At 47.3% G+C, this 16,303-nt stretch overlaps 1 protein-coding gene across 1 annotated transcript in view; it reads right to left on the bottom strand.

Annotated features, from left to right (window-relative positions):
- The window catches only part of KSR2 (kinase suppressor of ras 2), a 404,388-nt gene that overhangs the window by 85,108 nt on the left and 302,977 nt on the right, over positions 1 to 16,303 (bottom strand). The window contains exons 8-9 of the mRNA XM_049865565.1: positions 4,834 to 4,899; positions 1,110 to 1,236 (exon numbers count right to left, since the gene is read on the bottom strand). Of these exons, the coding sequence (XP_049721522.1) occupies positions 1,110 to 1,236; positions 4,834 to 4,899 (193 nt within the window). The remainder of the gene's footprint in view (positions 1 to 1,109; positions 1,237 to 4,833; positions 4,900 to 16,303) is intronic.

Raw genomic sequence — 16,303 nt, forward strand, 5'->3', positions numbered from 1 at the left:
GCCGGCTGACGACTGACTCTGAAATCCAGTAGTGAAAATAGTGAGGGATGGCACAAGAGGGAAGGAACATACAGGCTTCGGTAGGCAGGCATGGAGGGTAAGGTCCGAGATGGAGGGAGGAGCCAAATTAAGGAGCTGGATTTTTTTCTAAGTGCAGTAGAGAGCCACTGGATGGTTTCTAAGCAGAGCAGTGTGACTGAAATTACACTTGTTAAGAATCACCCTGGCTGCAGTTGGAGAATGGACTGGGGAAGGGGTGATCTTCGCCAGAGTCCTGTGAGAAGTGAGACTGTGCCTTGCCAGGGACAGGCCACACGGTCATCGTGACCTCATCTGGGACCTGAACAGAGGTCCTTGCCCCTACCCCCTGGGTTGATCCGAGCTTTATAAGCCCTCAGCTAGCACACAAAGGCTTTCCAAGCCCTTGCTGGTGTCCATGGCACTTGCAGGGCTGGAAGCGTTTCTGGGACAGCTTTGGTGCAGCCTGCTCTCCAGACCAAAGGATGTGGACATCACGCCGGAAATTTCCAGGCCACATGGCAAGGAAAGACGCACAGAGGAGCCCACAGCTGACCACCCTCCTGGGGGCCAGCAGGAGGCAGACCAACCTGGCTGTGGCTCAGGGCTCTGGACCCACACAGTATCCATCCACTCAGTCTCCCACCAGAAGCTCAGAAATAGACCCCATCCCTTGGCAGTTTGATTCAACAGATGTGTTGGAAAGCCCAGAACCATCTGCAAAGCTGATGCTGGCAGATGGTGAAACATCTCAGAGAGCAAAGCAGGTGGGGTCTAGGCCACTAAGGAAACTCTCTTTCAGTCTTTCCTCCTCTCTCGGTTGCGTCCTTCCTCAGCACAGTCATTCATTCTCATTTCATCCTTCCTGCCTCTAAATCAGACACATTGTTGGCACATCCATCCCTGCACCGATCCTGGATGCTTCCCAAGTTTACTCAACACAAACCACACAGAGTCCGGAGAGGCCCAGGTGGGCGGGGACATGAGTGCTACCTTCCAGATCAATCCAGTGGGCCCTGCCCAAGCCCTTCCTTTCTCCTGCTGCCCACCTGCCCCCCAAATCCCCAGACCCAGCAGAACTCCAGCCTTACCTTGTTGATTTTGTTGGTTTTGGGGAGCGTCTGGCTGATGTGCAGGTCTGAGTACCGGGGTGGCTTCCGCAGTGGGTTGTTGATGTCACATGGGACCGACTCTGTCCGGACTAACCTTGCTGGATCCGTAGGGGCAAAAACAGCGATGTGGGAGTTTTAATATCAGTTTGGCCTAATGAAAATCAGAGCTCAGAGCCTGAATCAAAGGCCCACCCTCAAGACTGGAAGGGGATTCACTAAAAATAATTGTCATTGTTTTTGCGGTGGTGGAATCAGGGTGTTTCCCGTGGCTCCTAAAATTTTTATATTGCTAATCAGTGACTTTTGGCAATGAAATGTTATCAAAAATAAAACTGATGCTATAAAGACAGGGTTTTATTTCTTTCTTTCTTTTTGTTTTTTTAAATACCGTAATTGTTTTCATGTTGGCATTCGTTTCAGAGCAGGACTTTCCTGAAATATGAGAGGTAATCAGTGGGGAGTCCCTGGGTGGTACAGTTAATGTGCTCAGCTGCTAACTGAAAGGTTGGTGGTTCAAATCCGCCCAGAGGCAACTCGGAAAAAAGGGCCTGGCGATCTGCTTTTGAAAAATCAGCCTTTGAAATCCTATGGAGGACAGTTCCACTGTGACACATATCACGGGGTCGCCGTGAGTCAGAATCGACTCACCGGCAGCTGGTTTTGGGTGGGAATCAGTGGGCAAGCTCACGATGGCGACCGGTCCCTGCCTCCTGTAACCAGCGGATTTGGATTTAGATCACCTTTTGTTACTTTTGGATTTCTCTGGCCTGAGAAGCCTGCTGCATATTCAAACACATCATATGTCTGAAACCAGGCCACCTTGGATCCCTGAAAGAGAGGCTCAACTTGTCCAGCTTTCTCCTCTGCATCACCCTGAAAAAGCCACACAGGAAGCTGGGTACACAGCTGAGGCTAAATAAGTGCATCACCCTGAAAAAGCCACACAGGAAGCTGGGTACACAGCTGAGGCTAAATAAGTGCTTCCTGACCCAAACCATGACATCATCCAAGCTCCTTCTCCCTGTGGCCCTTCTGTTATTTCTACTATTTCCCCCTGCGGAGGGAAAAAAGTGAGAAGCTGAATTCAAAATTTGATGTCTGGCCTTGTTACTTGTTTTTAGCTGCCATTGAGTCGGCCCTCAAATCGTGGCAACCCCATGCACAAGGGAAGAAAACACTGCCTGTTCCTGCGCCGTACCCGCGATTGGTTAGACTGGACTGTTGTGTTCCATAGGGTTTTCACTGGCTGATTTTCAGAAGGAGATCGAGAGGCCTTTCTTCCTACTCCCTCTTAGTCTGGAAGGTCCACTGAAACCTGTTCAGCATCACAGCAACACACAGGCCACCAGTGAGAGACAGGTGGCAGCCGTGCATGAGATCCCATGGCTGACAATCAAACCCAGGTCTCCCACATGCAAGGCCAGAGTTCTGCCACTGAACCTGAATGCTACTTGTTAACTGTTTTTTATTGTGGGGGAGTGGGGAGACGCTGGTTGAGACACTAAAGCTTTAGCTTTGGGCTGACCCAGCGATTGAATTTCTCTGCTCAGCCTGCTTTGTCATCACCATGGAAACTGACCATATTTTCAACTTCCTACCAACAGAGGAATAAAGCAAGAAGCTGGTGGACCTCTGGAAAGTTCAGTTGGCTTTGCTTTTATGAGCACCTGCTGTCTTTGAGCAAAGGGGCACGGCTGTGACGAGGGGTGGGAGGAAAAAAAAAAAAAGCCGCCCTCAAATGTCAGCTCCCAGAGCAGGGCACCTTCCAACAAGCAGGACTTGGTTCCCGTCTCCACGTGGGAGTTGAACCCACTACAGAGAGGAGTCAGGGGATGGGGAGGGAGCGAGTTCCCCCAGACAGGCAGAGGCTCAGGAGCCCTGAGATTTCAGGTTTTAAAATAGCCTCATTGAGTGTATACAGTTACTGAAGGAACAGATGGTTCTTAATTAAGGACGTGGGGTGGGCAGGGCCGAGAGAAGAGAACTGAAGGCTTCTCCTTAACTTGCAGATTTCCCTCCTTGCAGAGATAAACAATGCCAAGATCATCGAAAATCAATGGCCCCTGGCTTTGGGACATGCTCCAGCTCTCTCGGCAGCAATTCGCCTCCTTCTTTAAGTTTGCCTTGGGTTCATTTTAAAACAAAGCTGGTTGCCACGGCCAAAGAGAGGCGTGAAGAGGAAGGAGAACTCAGGATAGGATTACCATGTTGCTGGACCCAGAAGTTGCCTCGCGGTGGCTCTCAGACCACACCCAGCCTACACATGGGGGAGGGGCGGGGAGGTGGTCAGCAGGAGTTTAAAGTATTTTCATAAGTGGCTGGCATTTAAAAGTAGGAATCTGTCACAGAAAACTCCTGGCTTTTCTTTTAAATATCAGAACTGCTGGCAGCACAGCGCCACACTGTCCTCCCTAGATGGCACCTGGTTGTCCAGTTTGCCATACACCACCTCCTCCCTCTCAGCTTCTCTCATTTAGGATACTTGCTTGGCTCTGGCAGACACCTAAGTTTTTGACTCCTGCTCTAGACCAGTTTTTCTGAAACTTTAAAGTACGTGGGAATCACCCATGGATCTTATTAAACATGAAGGTTCTGACTCAGAAGGTCAGCTCCTGGGTGGTGCAAAGGATTCAAAGTCTTGGCTACTAACCGAAAGGTTGGTGGTTCAAATGTACCCAGAGGCACCTCAGAAGAAAGGGCTGGCGATCTGCTTCTGAAAGTCCAGAGCCATGAAAACCCTACCGGGCACTGTTCTACTTTGATACACATGGGGTTGGCATGAGTCGGAATGGACCCGACAGCACCTGGATTGGACTGGGGTGAGGTGGGGCCAGAGATGATGCATTTCTAACAAGCTCCCAGGTGATACAGATGCTACTGGTCCGTGGACCGCACTTTGAATAGCAAGGGTCTAGACCAGAGTTATCCAATAGAACTTTCTGCAAATGATGACAATGTCCTATATCTGTGCTATTCAATATGGTATCCACCAGCCATATATGGGCAAGAATCAAGACAGCTGGACTACAAGGTTTCCCAAAGAGGTGCCTCCTCCCAGAGTCCTCCTTGCGTCTTTCCTTCCAACTCAGCAAAACTGGCCTTGCGTTTGCATGGTGAAAGGCTGGTGGTGGCTCTCCCAAGACTTGCAGCTGCCTCTCTGCCTGGACCTGCTCACACAGACACGCCCAAAGCCCAGGGAGGTGGCATACAGCCAGACTGCCCCCACGCCCACTTCTGCAGGGACAGCTGATGGGTCTGAAGAGCACATTCTGGAAAGACACTGAAAAAGGTGCTCTTTTCGAAGTCGGAATCGACTCGACTGCACTGGGTACTGGTTTTCGAGTGAGAAGGAAAAGCAATGGGATTGGGAGAAAGAAAGGGGAGTGAAAATTAGGAGGGTAGATAAGAATGAGAGAACAGGAATTAGAGACGGGAAGAGGAACTGGGGGGCTAAAGTATTAGGGACTAATATATAAAAAAAATATATAGGGGGCCAGAAATACAGTGAACAGATAAGGGGGATGAAAATAAAAAAGACAGGTGTCAGGAAGAAGGGTGTTGGGAGGGGGTAGAAATAAGAGGGGCAAATATCAGGGGTCAGGAGGTATCCAGAATGGGCCTGGGTGGGACACCTATCACGGATGGCCTGCACGAGCCCCAGCCTACTCTCACCCCTGGGGCAGCAAGTATTATATACTTACCTCCTCGGTGGATGATCAGGAGGTGACAAGGTGGGGCTTCTTTGGTGCATTTGTTGTGGCACTTTAACCTGCAACAGAGAAAGACAGAGAAGGATGGATGGATGGACGGGTGGATAGATGGATGGATGGACGGAGGCACACATGGACAGATGGATGGATGGATGGAAGCACGAATGGACAGATGGATGAATGGATAGATGGGTGGGTAGATGGATGGGTGGGTGGGTGGATGGGTGGATGGATGATGGGTGGATGGATGGATGGACGGACAGACAGACGGACGGACAGATGGATGGATAGATGGGTGGGTAGGTAGACAAGTAGATGGGTGGGTGGATGGACAGATGGACAGATGGGCAGATGGATGGATGGGTAGACGGATGGATGGGAAGGGCAGATGGACAGATGGGTGGGTGGGTGGATTGGATGGATGCATGGATGGATGAACAGATGGATGGAAGGAAGGACAGATGGACGGATGAGTGGATGGATGCATGAATGGGTGGGTGGGTGGGTGGATGGATGGATGGATGGATGGGAAGTCCCAGTGGTTCAGAAGACTCCGGGCGCTGTGGATACAGAGGTGTGTGAGATGAGCTGCCGCAGCTGCTGCAAAGGTGGATCCTTGGCATCCAGGAAATTAAGCCTGAAAAGAAGCTGCTGCTCTGCACTCTCGACCTCATAGGTCAGCTCCAGGAGGTCCAATAGTGGGTTTGCTTTCTAGTTGCCCTTATCAGTCTGTATTTGTCCTCATTATCACCACATCCCTATTCATCATATCCCATTTACTTGGATACTCATTTGCCAGCCACCAACCCACTATGAGTCGGAATCGACTCGACAGCACTGGGATACCACTGGATGTTTACAACAATCTTATGAAGTGGGTACTATTATTTCTATTTACAGATGGGGAAACTGAGGTTGGTTGACTTGGGACAAGTTCTGGCAGAAAACCTGGATCACTGGTCCCAAGGGAGGCCTCTCATTTTTCTCAAAAGCTTAAGCCATAGGAGTCTTAAGGCTTAAGCTAACAGGGACTCCCAATTAGCATGAGATTAGTAACAGGTATTAGGTTTCAGAGGTATTAAGAGTTTAGAGTCAAAATGTACTCCTTTGAGACAAGCCTAAGACGTAACCTTGCTCTTCCCCCTACCCTTGCCTGACTTCATAAGGGTAAGAAAATCCCCAAGTTACTGAGACCTGGCTTTGTCTTTTTCTCTTAGAGGTTCATGTAAAAACAGTGGATACACGTTGTCGCAGATGCTACCTGTGCTCCATGTCCCCGTGGATTTCCTTACCATTTCTGTGCATACCAGGCTAACTTCCAACAGCCAATACCAGCCTCAGGCTGCTCAGAGGTTTAGTATTTAAACAGCAAGGTACAGACACTGTGCAGAGAAGCAGGAACATTACATTTGCCCTTCACCGTCTTCTCTTCTAAGGAGCCCTGGTGGTGCAATGGTTAAGCGCTCAGCTGTTAACCGAAAGGTTGGCGATCTGAAACTCTGCAGGAGAAAGACCTGGCAATATGCTCCCATAAAGATTAAAAAAAAAAACAAAACACTAGTCCCATAAAGATTACAGCCTAGAAACTCTGTCACATGGGGTCGCTATGAGTTGAAATTGACTCTACAGCACCTAACAACATCTTTTCCTCTGGGGATCTGATAAAAAACCAAACCTATTGCCGCTGAGTTAATTCTGACTCATAGCGACCCTATAGGACAGAGTAGAGCTGGCCCATGGGGTTGCCAAGGCTGTAATCTTTACAGAAGCAGACTGCCACATCTTCCTCCCTCGGAGCGGCTGGCGAGTTTGAACTGCCAGCCCTTCAGATAGCAGCCAAGTGCTTAACCACTGTGCCACCAGGGTTCCTTAGGGATCCGATAGTCCCCCTTAATAGAGGGGTGCCAATTATCCAGATGAAGACCTGATGATGATTCCTTGAAGTAAAAGACAGACTTTAAGTAAAGGGGATGACCCTCAATAATGTGGGTGGGCCTCATCAAATCCGTTGAAAGCTGTAAAGTGCAAAACCGAGGTTTCCCTAAGGAAGAAGCATTGTCTTCAGCCCGCCCTGCGGATTTCAGACCTGACATTCCCACAGCCACAGATGTCAATTCCTTGAAATGAAGAGAATTATTCAGTACATTCATGTTTAATTTTATATAATAAATTTATTATTTTGATTTAAATTAAAATCTTAATAAATTTTATGTAAAATTTAATAAGAAAATATAAATACACTCTACTGCTTATGTTTTTCTGGAGAATCCTGACTGACGCAACAAGTAAACCAATCAATGGGATAATTTCAGGTGTGGTGAGTTGGTGAACAAAATAACACAGGGAAACGGGATGGACAGTGGTGGGGATGTGAGGGGCTCTGTGCACCAGGGCCACTGGGAAGACTTGTCCCAGGAGGTGACACTGGAGTAGAGGCTTGGGGAAAGAGCTTCCAGACAGTGCAAAGGTTTGGAAATAAGAGCAAGCTTCTTGGGCTCAGGGGTCAGAAAAAGAACAAAGAAGGTGAGGTTGAGATGAGGAAGGAAAGGGGACAGGGGTCCCGGAGGCCACGCCAAGGAGTCTGCATTTGATCCTGCAGGCTTTAGGAGGCCACCGGAGCTTTGGAGGACTGTGACCTGGTCAGACTGATGTTCGGGAATCCCAGCTGGAAAATCTGCTAATGCCAAGAAGTTTCTGTACCAGTTCTGTTTGGAATAGCTCAATTTCATCCTGGAAGCTTCCAGAAAGAAATTTTTTCTTCCTGCTACTCCACCTATGAATCCTCTCTAAGTGAGTGGTGGTCACGAACAAGTGCAGAGGGAAGGGCTGTATGCAGGTGCCAAGGAGCCCCAAGGTCACTGGGGGCAGCACACCGAACAGGCGCAAGGAGTTTAATTTAAGCTGTGGACCATGGCCGAACCAGGTCTGGGCAGAAGAGGCTTCCAGTGACCTTGCCTGTTCCCTGTCCTCTCCTCTGGTACGTTACTCGCCAGCATCCCTTGCTGCTTGTCCCTTGCAATAATTGAAAACCCTCCTTCACCTCTGGCCAAGGGGTGGGAGATGGAATGCTCATCCTTCCAGCCAGGGGCCTCGGAGGGCAGCGTTAGGGTGGGAGTATGGCCGCTGCTCACACAAAAAAATCCCTGAGGGAAATATCTACGATGCCCAGGTCCTTATAGCCTGCACATCCGAGATCTGCTAATCGAATTGGAGGATTAGCCTCGCCCTGAAATCATACAGACCACAGAGAGGAGCAAGAGAAAGCGTGGGAGGCCATTGCACAGGGCAGGCACACTTCCACTGGGTCTCACTTAGGAAGAGCCATTTTTCAGTGGGAAATATGAGCGATTCCGCCCAAATTACACTTTTCCTTTTCACTGCCCATGGAAGAAAGAGCTCCCATTTAAAAAACCAGTTGTCCGGCCGATTCCGACTCATAGTGACCCTCCAGGACAGAGCAGAACTGCACCATAGGGTTTCCTACGCTGTAATCTTTATGGCAGCAGGCTGCCACATCTTTCTCTCACAGACTGGCCGGTGGGTTGAAACCACTGACCTCTCGGTTAGCAGCTGAGCACTTAACCACTGTGCCACCAAGGCTCCTTGGAAGAAAGAGCTACTAGCATGAAACTCTTCAGTACACCACGTGCTTCAGGATCAGATTCCCGAGTCTCACCCTCTGAGATTCTGATTCAGAAACATCCCCTGGGAATGCGGGCTTTCAGCAAGCACACTCTAAAGCTGCAGAACCACAGTATAAGAGGAATAAATTCCACTTCCCAGACGAGAGATGTCTGGAGCCTAAATCTTCCAGAATACCTGAAGCAAAACCTGTTGCCATAAAGTACATTTTGACTAACAGCAACCCTACAGGAAACAGAAGAACTGCCCGTAGGGTTTCCAAGGCCATAAATCTTTACGGGAGCAGATTGCCACATTTTTCTCCCGTGGAGCGGCCAGTGTGTTGGTACCACCAATCTTTCAATTAGTAGATGAGTGCTCAACCACTGTGCCACCAGGGCTCCTTTTCCAGAATACAACCCCCGCCCCCCAAAAAAACCCCGAGGCTGTCGAGTCGATTCCAACTCATAGCAACCCTATAAGACAGAATAGAACTGTCCTCTAGGGTTTCCAAGGAGTAGTCGGTGGATTTGAACTGCTGACCTTTTGGTTAGCAGCTGAGCTCTTAACCACTGAGCCAACAGGGCTTCTTTTCCAGAATACAGCCCTCCTCAAAAGGGAAAATGGGGTCAGGGTAGCATAGGGGAAGAACCTGGGTTCAAATCATGGTGCCGCCACATCCTGGCTGTGACAACTTGGGAAAGTTGCTGGGCCTCTCTGAGCTGCAGTTTTTCCATCTGTAAAGTGGGTACAATTATAGTATCTGCCTTACAGGATTGTGGTGAGAATTAATAATACAGTGCATGTAAGGTGCCTAGGACAATACTTGACACATAGTAGGTACTCAAAAACTAGCAGCTACTATCCTTTTTATCATAGTGTCATTGTTAGGTGCCATGGAGTTGGTTCCAACTCACAGCGACCCTATGTACAACAGAACGAAACTGTCTGGTCCTATGCCATTCTCACAATCGTTGCTATTTGAGCCCGTTGTTGCAGCCACTGTGTCAATCCATCTCTTTGAGGGTCTTACTCTTTTTTGCTGACCCTCTACTTTACCAAGCATGATGTCCTTCTCCAGGCACTGGTCCCTCCTGATAACATGTCTCAAGTATGTGAGATGAAATCTCACCATCCTGATGCAGGCTACAATGTAGATGAGCCCTAAAAACATTATGCTGAATGAGAGAAGCCAGACACAAAAAGTCACATACTGTATGACTCCATTTACATGAAACATCCAGGATATGTAAATCCACAGAGACAGAAAGCAGACTGGCAGTTGCCAGGGGCTGGGTGGGGAGGGTGGGGGATGGGAGGGGAGTGATTACTTAATGGGTATGGGGTTTTCTTTTGGACTGATAATTGGAACTAAATAGAGGTAGTGGTCTCACAACAACGTGAACGTATTAAATGCTGCTGAATTATTCACTTCAAAACAGTGAATTTTATGTTACGTGAATTTTGCCTCAAACTAAAACAAAACAAATTGAAAAAGCAAGCCCTCTGCCCCTCGATTCCTCGTGCATCTCTTTAGCCTCTTTAAAAGTTTACCCTCCCCAGCTGTGTGACCATGGAAAAGTCAGTCCACCTTGCTGAGCTCCGGTTTCCTCATACGTAAAATTCAAAAAGGATCAAACAAGAAAATGTCTCTGTGGTGTCTGGCATCGAATGGGCCAGTGTTCTAGTAGGGACGGCTAAAAGATACTTTGTGCACACCCAGTAAAAACCTTGCTGCCTTATATAGCCTGGTAACTTGGAAAAGGTTATTTAAACTTCCATTCCAAATGGTTAATTAAAAAAAAAAAAAAAACCTTCCAAGGTTTAACGGGATAAGCTTCAGTTATCAAGAAAAGCTGCTTATGTGGAATATCTCATTGTCCAAAGGAGATCCTGGCTAATTGAGACATTTCTCTGTCCGCAGGTTAAATACGTGCATTCATTCTTGAGGGTAGAATCTGGGTCTTACTCATTTTTTAGTCCCCTCTCCTTTTCCCCTTTTAGTCCCTGGTCTGGTGGCTGATGCCTAATACATGTTTAATAAATATTAGAGAGATGGAAGAAGAGAGGAAGAAAGGAAAAGGAAGGACAAGCAGAAGGGAAAACCTAACAAATGCTACTGATTTAGGGGCATTAATCGTCTCTCCCAAACATTTTTTGAAAAATGACTTTGATTTCTTAAAAATTATTATCTACTTAGTTTGTGAAGGAGTCCCTGGGTGGTGCAAAGGATTAAGTGCTCGGCTACTAACTGAATGGGTGGCAGTTCGAGTCCATCCAGAGGAGCCTTGGAAGAAAGGCCTGGTGATCTACTTCCAAAAAATCAGCCATTGAAAATCCTATGGACCAGTTTCTACACATGGGGTCACCATGAGTCAGAATCGACTCGATGGCAACAGGCTTTGTTTCTTTGGTTTTAGTTCATGATGTGAACTGCAGGTAACGTCCCTCTCTGCACTGCCTTCCTCCTCCCTTTCGTCCTCTCTCCTCTTTCTCCAACAGTCCTTGGGTGGGGGTGGGGGCAGGGATGTGACCAGACTGGACCTCCAAAGATCTTGTTCTGGAGCTGTGGGGGCAAATGGCCCCATTTATAAGCAGCTCTGCTGTTTTCTTAATACGTTTGTCATGGTGCCATGGTCCCCAGCAGACCTGTAGAGCAGACGCAAACCCAGAGCCTAGCATGGGGCTGGGCTCAGAACACTGGCCTTTGCGGAAGCAGAGACAGGCCAGGCTCCTGGTGGGGAAGACTGTTCGAGTAGCAAATTTATAAAGTTTACTGTGAGCAGCCCAAAGCCCTGATTTCTCTTACTTTCTCTTGCCCCACACCAGCTCACTTTGCCAAACACCTGGCCAGGGCACAGCCTTTCCACACAGAGTGCAAAGGCAACATTTTAAAAACCTGGCCCCCAACGTGGGAAGAAGGGAAGAGGGGTGGGGGTGGGGGTCTTTGCTTAACGGGCACTGAGTTTCTGTTAATGGTGGCGAATAACTCAATTAAACAAGCATCAACTTTGAGCCAGGCGCTCTTACATAACTTACTTAGTCTGAACAACCACCCCATGAGAGGTGGATATTGTCATGCCCATTTCAAAGTCAAAAAGACTGAGGCTTAGCACACAGCCTAGTCACACAGATAGCAAAGATCAGAGTCAGGATGACTGACAGACTGCTCATTCATTCATGCACTCAAAACAAAACAAAACACCAGTATTGCATTCCTTCTCTGTGCCAGGTACTATGCTAGGCACTGGGAGGGAGGGGGTGATAAAATAGGGCAAGAATTCTCTTTAAGGCTCTTACGATCTAGCAAGGAGTTTATTTTTTATTTTCTAGGGATGCAAACCCATTTCTTATGGACTCAAGCACGAACATTCTTCTACTCATCCCACTGCCTCAAAATCTTTTAGAAATAATCCCACCTGGACTTCAACCAGGTACTTGGACCCTTGGGTTGGCAAGGACCACCTTCCCTCCAGAGGCTGCTTTTGAGAGCTATTCAGCCACCAGGTATTTACTGACCACTTACTATGTGCCCACACTGTGCTAGCCCTAGAGATATAAATGGTAAACAACCCAGACAAGGACCTTCCCTCAAAGAGCTGGGGTGACAGGCAGGTAAACAGGCGACGACGACATGATGATATATATGATATATGGTTATGATGAGCAATTGCAGGGTGGCATTTCTGATTTGAGAGGAGTCTGGGAGGGCTTCCTGGAGTAAGTGATGACTGAGCCAAGCCTGAAAGATAAGTGGGAACTAGGAGAGGTAGAGGAGCTCTGGTGGCCCAAAGGTTTAAGCACTTGGCTGCTCACTGAAAGGTAGGAGGTTTGAACCCACACAGCAGCTCCATGGGAGAAAGTCCTGGCCATCTGCTCCCACAAAGATTACAGCCTAGGCAACGCTACGGGGCAGCTCTACTCTGCCACATGGTGTCACCGTGAGTCAGAATTGACTTGACGGCACCCAGTGACAACAATAACAGCAGAGGTGGGCAGCAAAGATCTAGGCAGAAGCACTCCGGTGCAAAAACATGGTAATGAATGAGCACCTGGCCAGGGTCAAGGTGGCCAGAGCTCTGGGCTGAGGAGGGGAGTAGTGAGAGGGGAGGAAGGAGAAGTAAGCAAGGTCTTATGCAGGGTCTCATCAGGAGGCTGGATTTTATGCTGAGAGCAAGAGGTAACCAATGGAGGATTTTAAGCAGGGAGGTGAAGGCTGGGTAAGTGTTTTGGAAAGAGCCCTCTGGGAGGGGATTACTGCAGTTAAAGGGCAGCGACCTTCCCCTCTCTCATTACCTCCCCCGCCCCGCCCCGCCCCTGCACTGCCATTGCATGAATTGCTGCCTGCTGCTTCTTGCAAAATCTCCAAACCAAATCACTGCTCCCTTGGCGGTCGAGCTGATCCTACCAAATGCCCCAACTGAGCATTTCTGTCTCATTTTGATTCCCCTGTGGTCTGTGCATTGAGCTGATGCTTCTAGAAGTGCCTCCATATGCTCTCGGTGAAGGATACCATCACCTCCCTTCCCACACTGCTGACAACTCAGAAGGTGCAGCTTCCTGGACTCTTAGAAAGAAACCCCGACAACAACATAAATAAGCAAGATACAGTCGGGAGGACTGACATAAGCCAGACATCAGGCTCCATCGACATCATGAAAAATAATCAGAAACCCCAGCACCACTCTCTCCAGAAGAGGCCACAGTGAGGGAAGCTATAAAAAATAGATTTAGTTATTACCTGTTAGAAATGCCACCTCCAACCCAAATTCCTTACGAGAGAAGAAAGTGACTGTAGGGCCTTCTTGGCTCCCTGGACCGGCAGATGTTATTCAGAACACAAAGGCCCATTTGTTATCTTTCAGTCCAAGGAAGGATAATGGCAGAGTGCAGCAGGCTCTTCAGCAGAGCTGTAGTGAGCCTACTATGTGGCCGGCCCTTTGCCCATGTAAAGTGGTTAGGAGTCTGGGATCTGCAATTAGAGAGATCCGTGGCTTTGTATCACAGATCCACCCACCGTGAGACTTTGGGTCAGCATTTTACTTCTGAAGGCCTCTGTTTCCTCATCTGTGAAATGGGCATAATAATGGACCCTGCCTTCCATGGTTGTTTTGAGGATTAAGCAATGAAGTCACGCATGTAACGTGTTTAGCAAAATGTCTGGCACTTCGTAAGCACTCAATACATGATACCATCATCATCACCACATCCAATCCCCACCTCTGCCTCCACTGGAATCCTAATTGTCCCTCACATACAACTGTAATTGGAACCAAGTTTTTGCTTGTATTAGGCTAAAATGCATGTAAAAAAAAAAAAGGGACCATTAATTTCCATGATAATTATTGCAAAAACTGAAGTGTTTCTATTAATGGAAAAGTAAACTCAAGCTTCAAGCTGGTGATCTCTGAAATGCATGCTCATAATTATACCCTGCCAATATCCTGCCTGTTGTACAAGTTCCTGAAGCTTCCAGGAACTCAGCGGCAGCTGCAACATCCGTGCTCATCATTCCTCCGGATTCTCAAAGGCTGGGCAAGTTAGTGTGACCAGTGGCTCAAACCAGCCCTGGCCTACTGCTTCACGTTTTCATCTCTTCATCACCTGTAGCTGGAGCCATCCTGATGCCCCAGTTCTTCTTCATATAGTCCAGCTTCTCAGATTATTTGCTCAGCATACAATTGAATAAGTATGGTGAAAGGATACAACCCTGACACACACCTTTCCTGACTTTAAACCACTCAGTATTCCCTTGTTCTGTCTTAATAACTGCCTCTTGATCTATGTACAGGTTCCTCATGAGCACAACTGAGTGTTCTGGAATTCCCATTCTTCAAAATGCTATCCATAGTATGTTATGATCTACATGGTCGAATGCCTTTGCGTAGTCAATAAAACACAGGTAAACATCTTTCTGGTATTCTCTGCTTTCAGCCAAGATCCATCTGACATCAGCAATGATATCCCTGGTTCCACGTCCTCTTCTGAAACCGACCTGAATTTCTGGCAGTTCCCTGTTGATGTACTGCTGCAACTGCTTTCAAATGATCTTCAGCAAAATTTTACTTGTATGTGATATTAATGATATTGTTTGATAACTTCCACATTCAGTTGGATCACCTTTCTTGGGAATAGGCATAAATATGGATCTCTTCCAGTTGGTTGGCCAGGTACCTGTCTTCCATATTTCTTGGCATAGACAAGTGAGCACTTCCAACACTGCATCCGTTTGTTGAAATATCTCAATCAGTATTCCGTCAATTCCTGGAGCCTTGTTTTTTGCCAATGCCTTCAGTGCAGCTTAGATTTCTTTCTTTAGTACCATCGGTTCCTGATCATATGCTACGTATTGAAATGGCTTAATATCAACCAATTCTTTTTGGTATAATGACTCTGTGCATTCCTTCCATCTTCTTTTGATGCTTCCTGCGTCGCTTAATATTTTCCCCATAGAATCCTTCACTATTGCAACTTGAGGCTTGAATTTTTTCTTCAGTTCTTTCAGCTTCAGAAATGTCAAGTGTGCTCTTCCCTTTTGGTTTTCTATCTCCAGCTCTTTGGTCATGTCATTATAGTACCTCGTCTTCTCAAGCCACGCTTTGAAGTCTTCTGTTCGGTTCTATTACTTCATCATTTCTTCCTTTTGCTTTAGCTACTCAGTCTTCAAGGGTAAGTTTCAGAGTCTCTTCTGACATCCATTTAGGTCTTTTCTTTCTTTCCTGTCTTTTTAATGACCTCTTGCTTTCTTCATGTATGATGCCCTTGATGTCATTCCACAACTCGTCTGGTCTTTGGTCATTAGTATTCAATGTGTCAAATTTATTCTTGAGATGGTCTCTAAATTCAGGTGGGATACACTCAAGGTCATCCTTTGGCTCTCGTGGACTTGTTCTAATTTTCTCCAGTTTCAACTTGAGCTTGTATATAAGCAATTGATGGTCTATTCCGCAGTCAGCCCCTGGCCTTGTTCTGACTGATGGTATTGAGCTTTTCCATCGTCTCTTTCCACAGATGTAGTTGATTTGATTCCTGTGTATTCCATCTGGTGAGGTCCATGTGTACAGTCACCATTTATGGGTGAAAAAAGGTATTTGCAGTGAAGAAGTCGTTGATCTTACAAAATTGTATAACGCAATCTCTGGCATCGTTTCTGTTACCAAAGCCGTATTTTCCAACTACTGATCCATCTTTGTTTACAACTTTTGAATTATCAATGCAAGACAGCAATGGTTTTGTTTTGTTTTATGGCAACTCTAGAACGAACAAACCTGTCTTGGAAGTACAGCCAGAGTGCCTCTTATGATGGAGAGACTTCGTCTCCTGTATTTTGGACATGGTATCAGGGGGGACCAGTCCCTGGAGAGGGACATCATGCTCAGTAGAGAGTCAGCGAAAAAGAGGAAGACCCTCAACAAGATGGAATGACACAGTGAGCACAACAATGGGCTCAAACATAGCAACGATTGTGAGGATGGTGTAGGACCAGGCAGTGTTTCATTCTGTTGCACACAGGGTCACGATGAGTCAAAACTGACTCGGCAGCACCTAAGCTGCGTAAGAAACCACCAAACTGTTTAGAAGCTGTGTTTTTCATTCTCCTACTCCTAGTGGCAAGGATCCTTGGATGGCACAAACAGTTAAGGCCTCTACTACTAGCTGAAAGGTTGGCAGTTCAAATCTACCCTAAGCACCTCAAAAGACAGGCCTGGTGATTTGGTTCTACTCAGAATTGACTCAATAGCAACTAACAACGACAATAACAACCCCTAGTGGCAGAAGTCTCTGGGTGGTGCAAACAGCTAACAAGCTGGGCTACTAATCAAAAGGTCAGAGGTGAGAGTC

The sequence above is a fragment of the Elephas maximus genome, chromosome 22 (genome assembly GCF_024166365.1).
Source record: "Elephas maximus indicus isolate mEleMax1 chromosome 22, mEleMax1 primary haplotype, whole genome shotgun sequence".
NCBI classification, from domain to species: Eukaryota; Metazoa; Chordata; class Mammalia; order Proboscidea; family Elephantidae; genus Elephas; species Elephas maximus.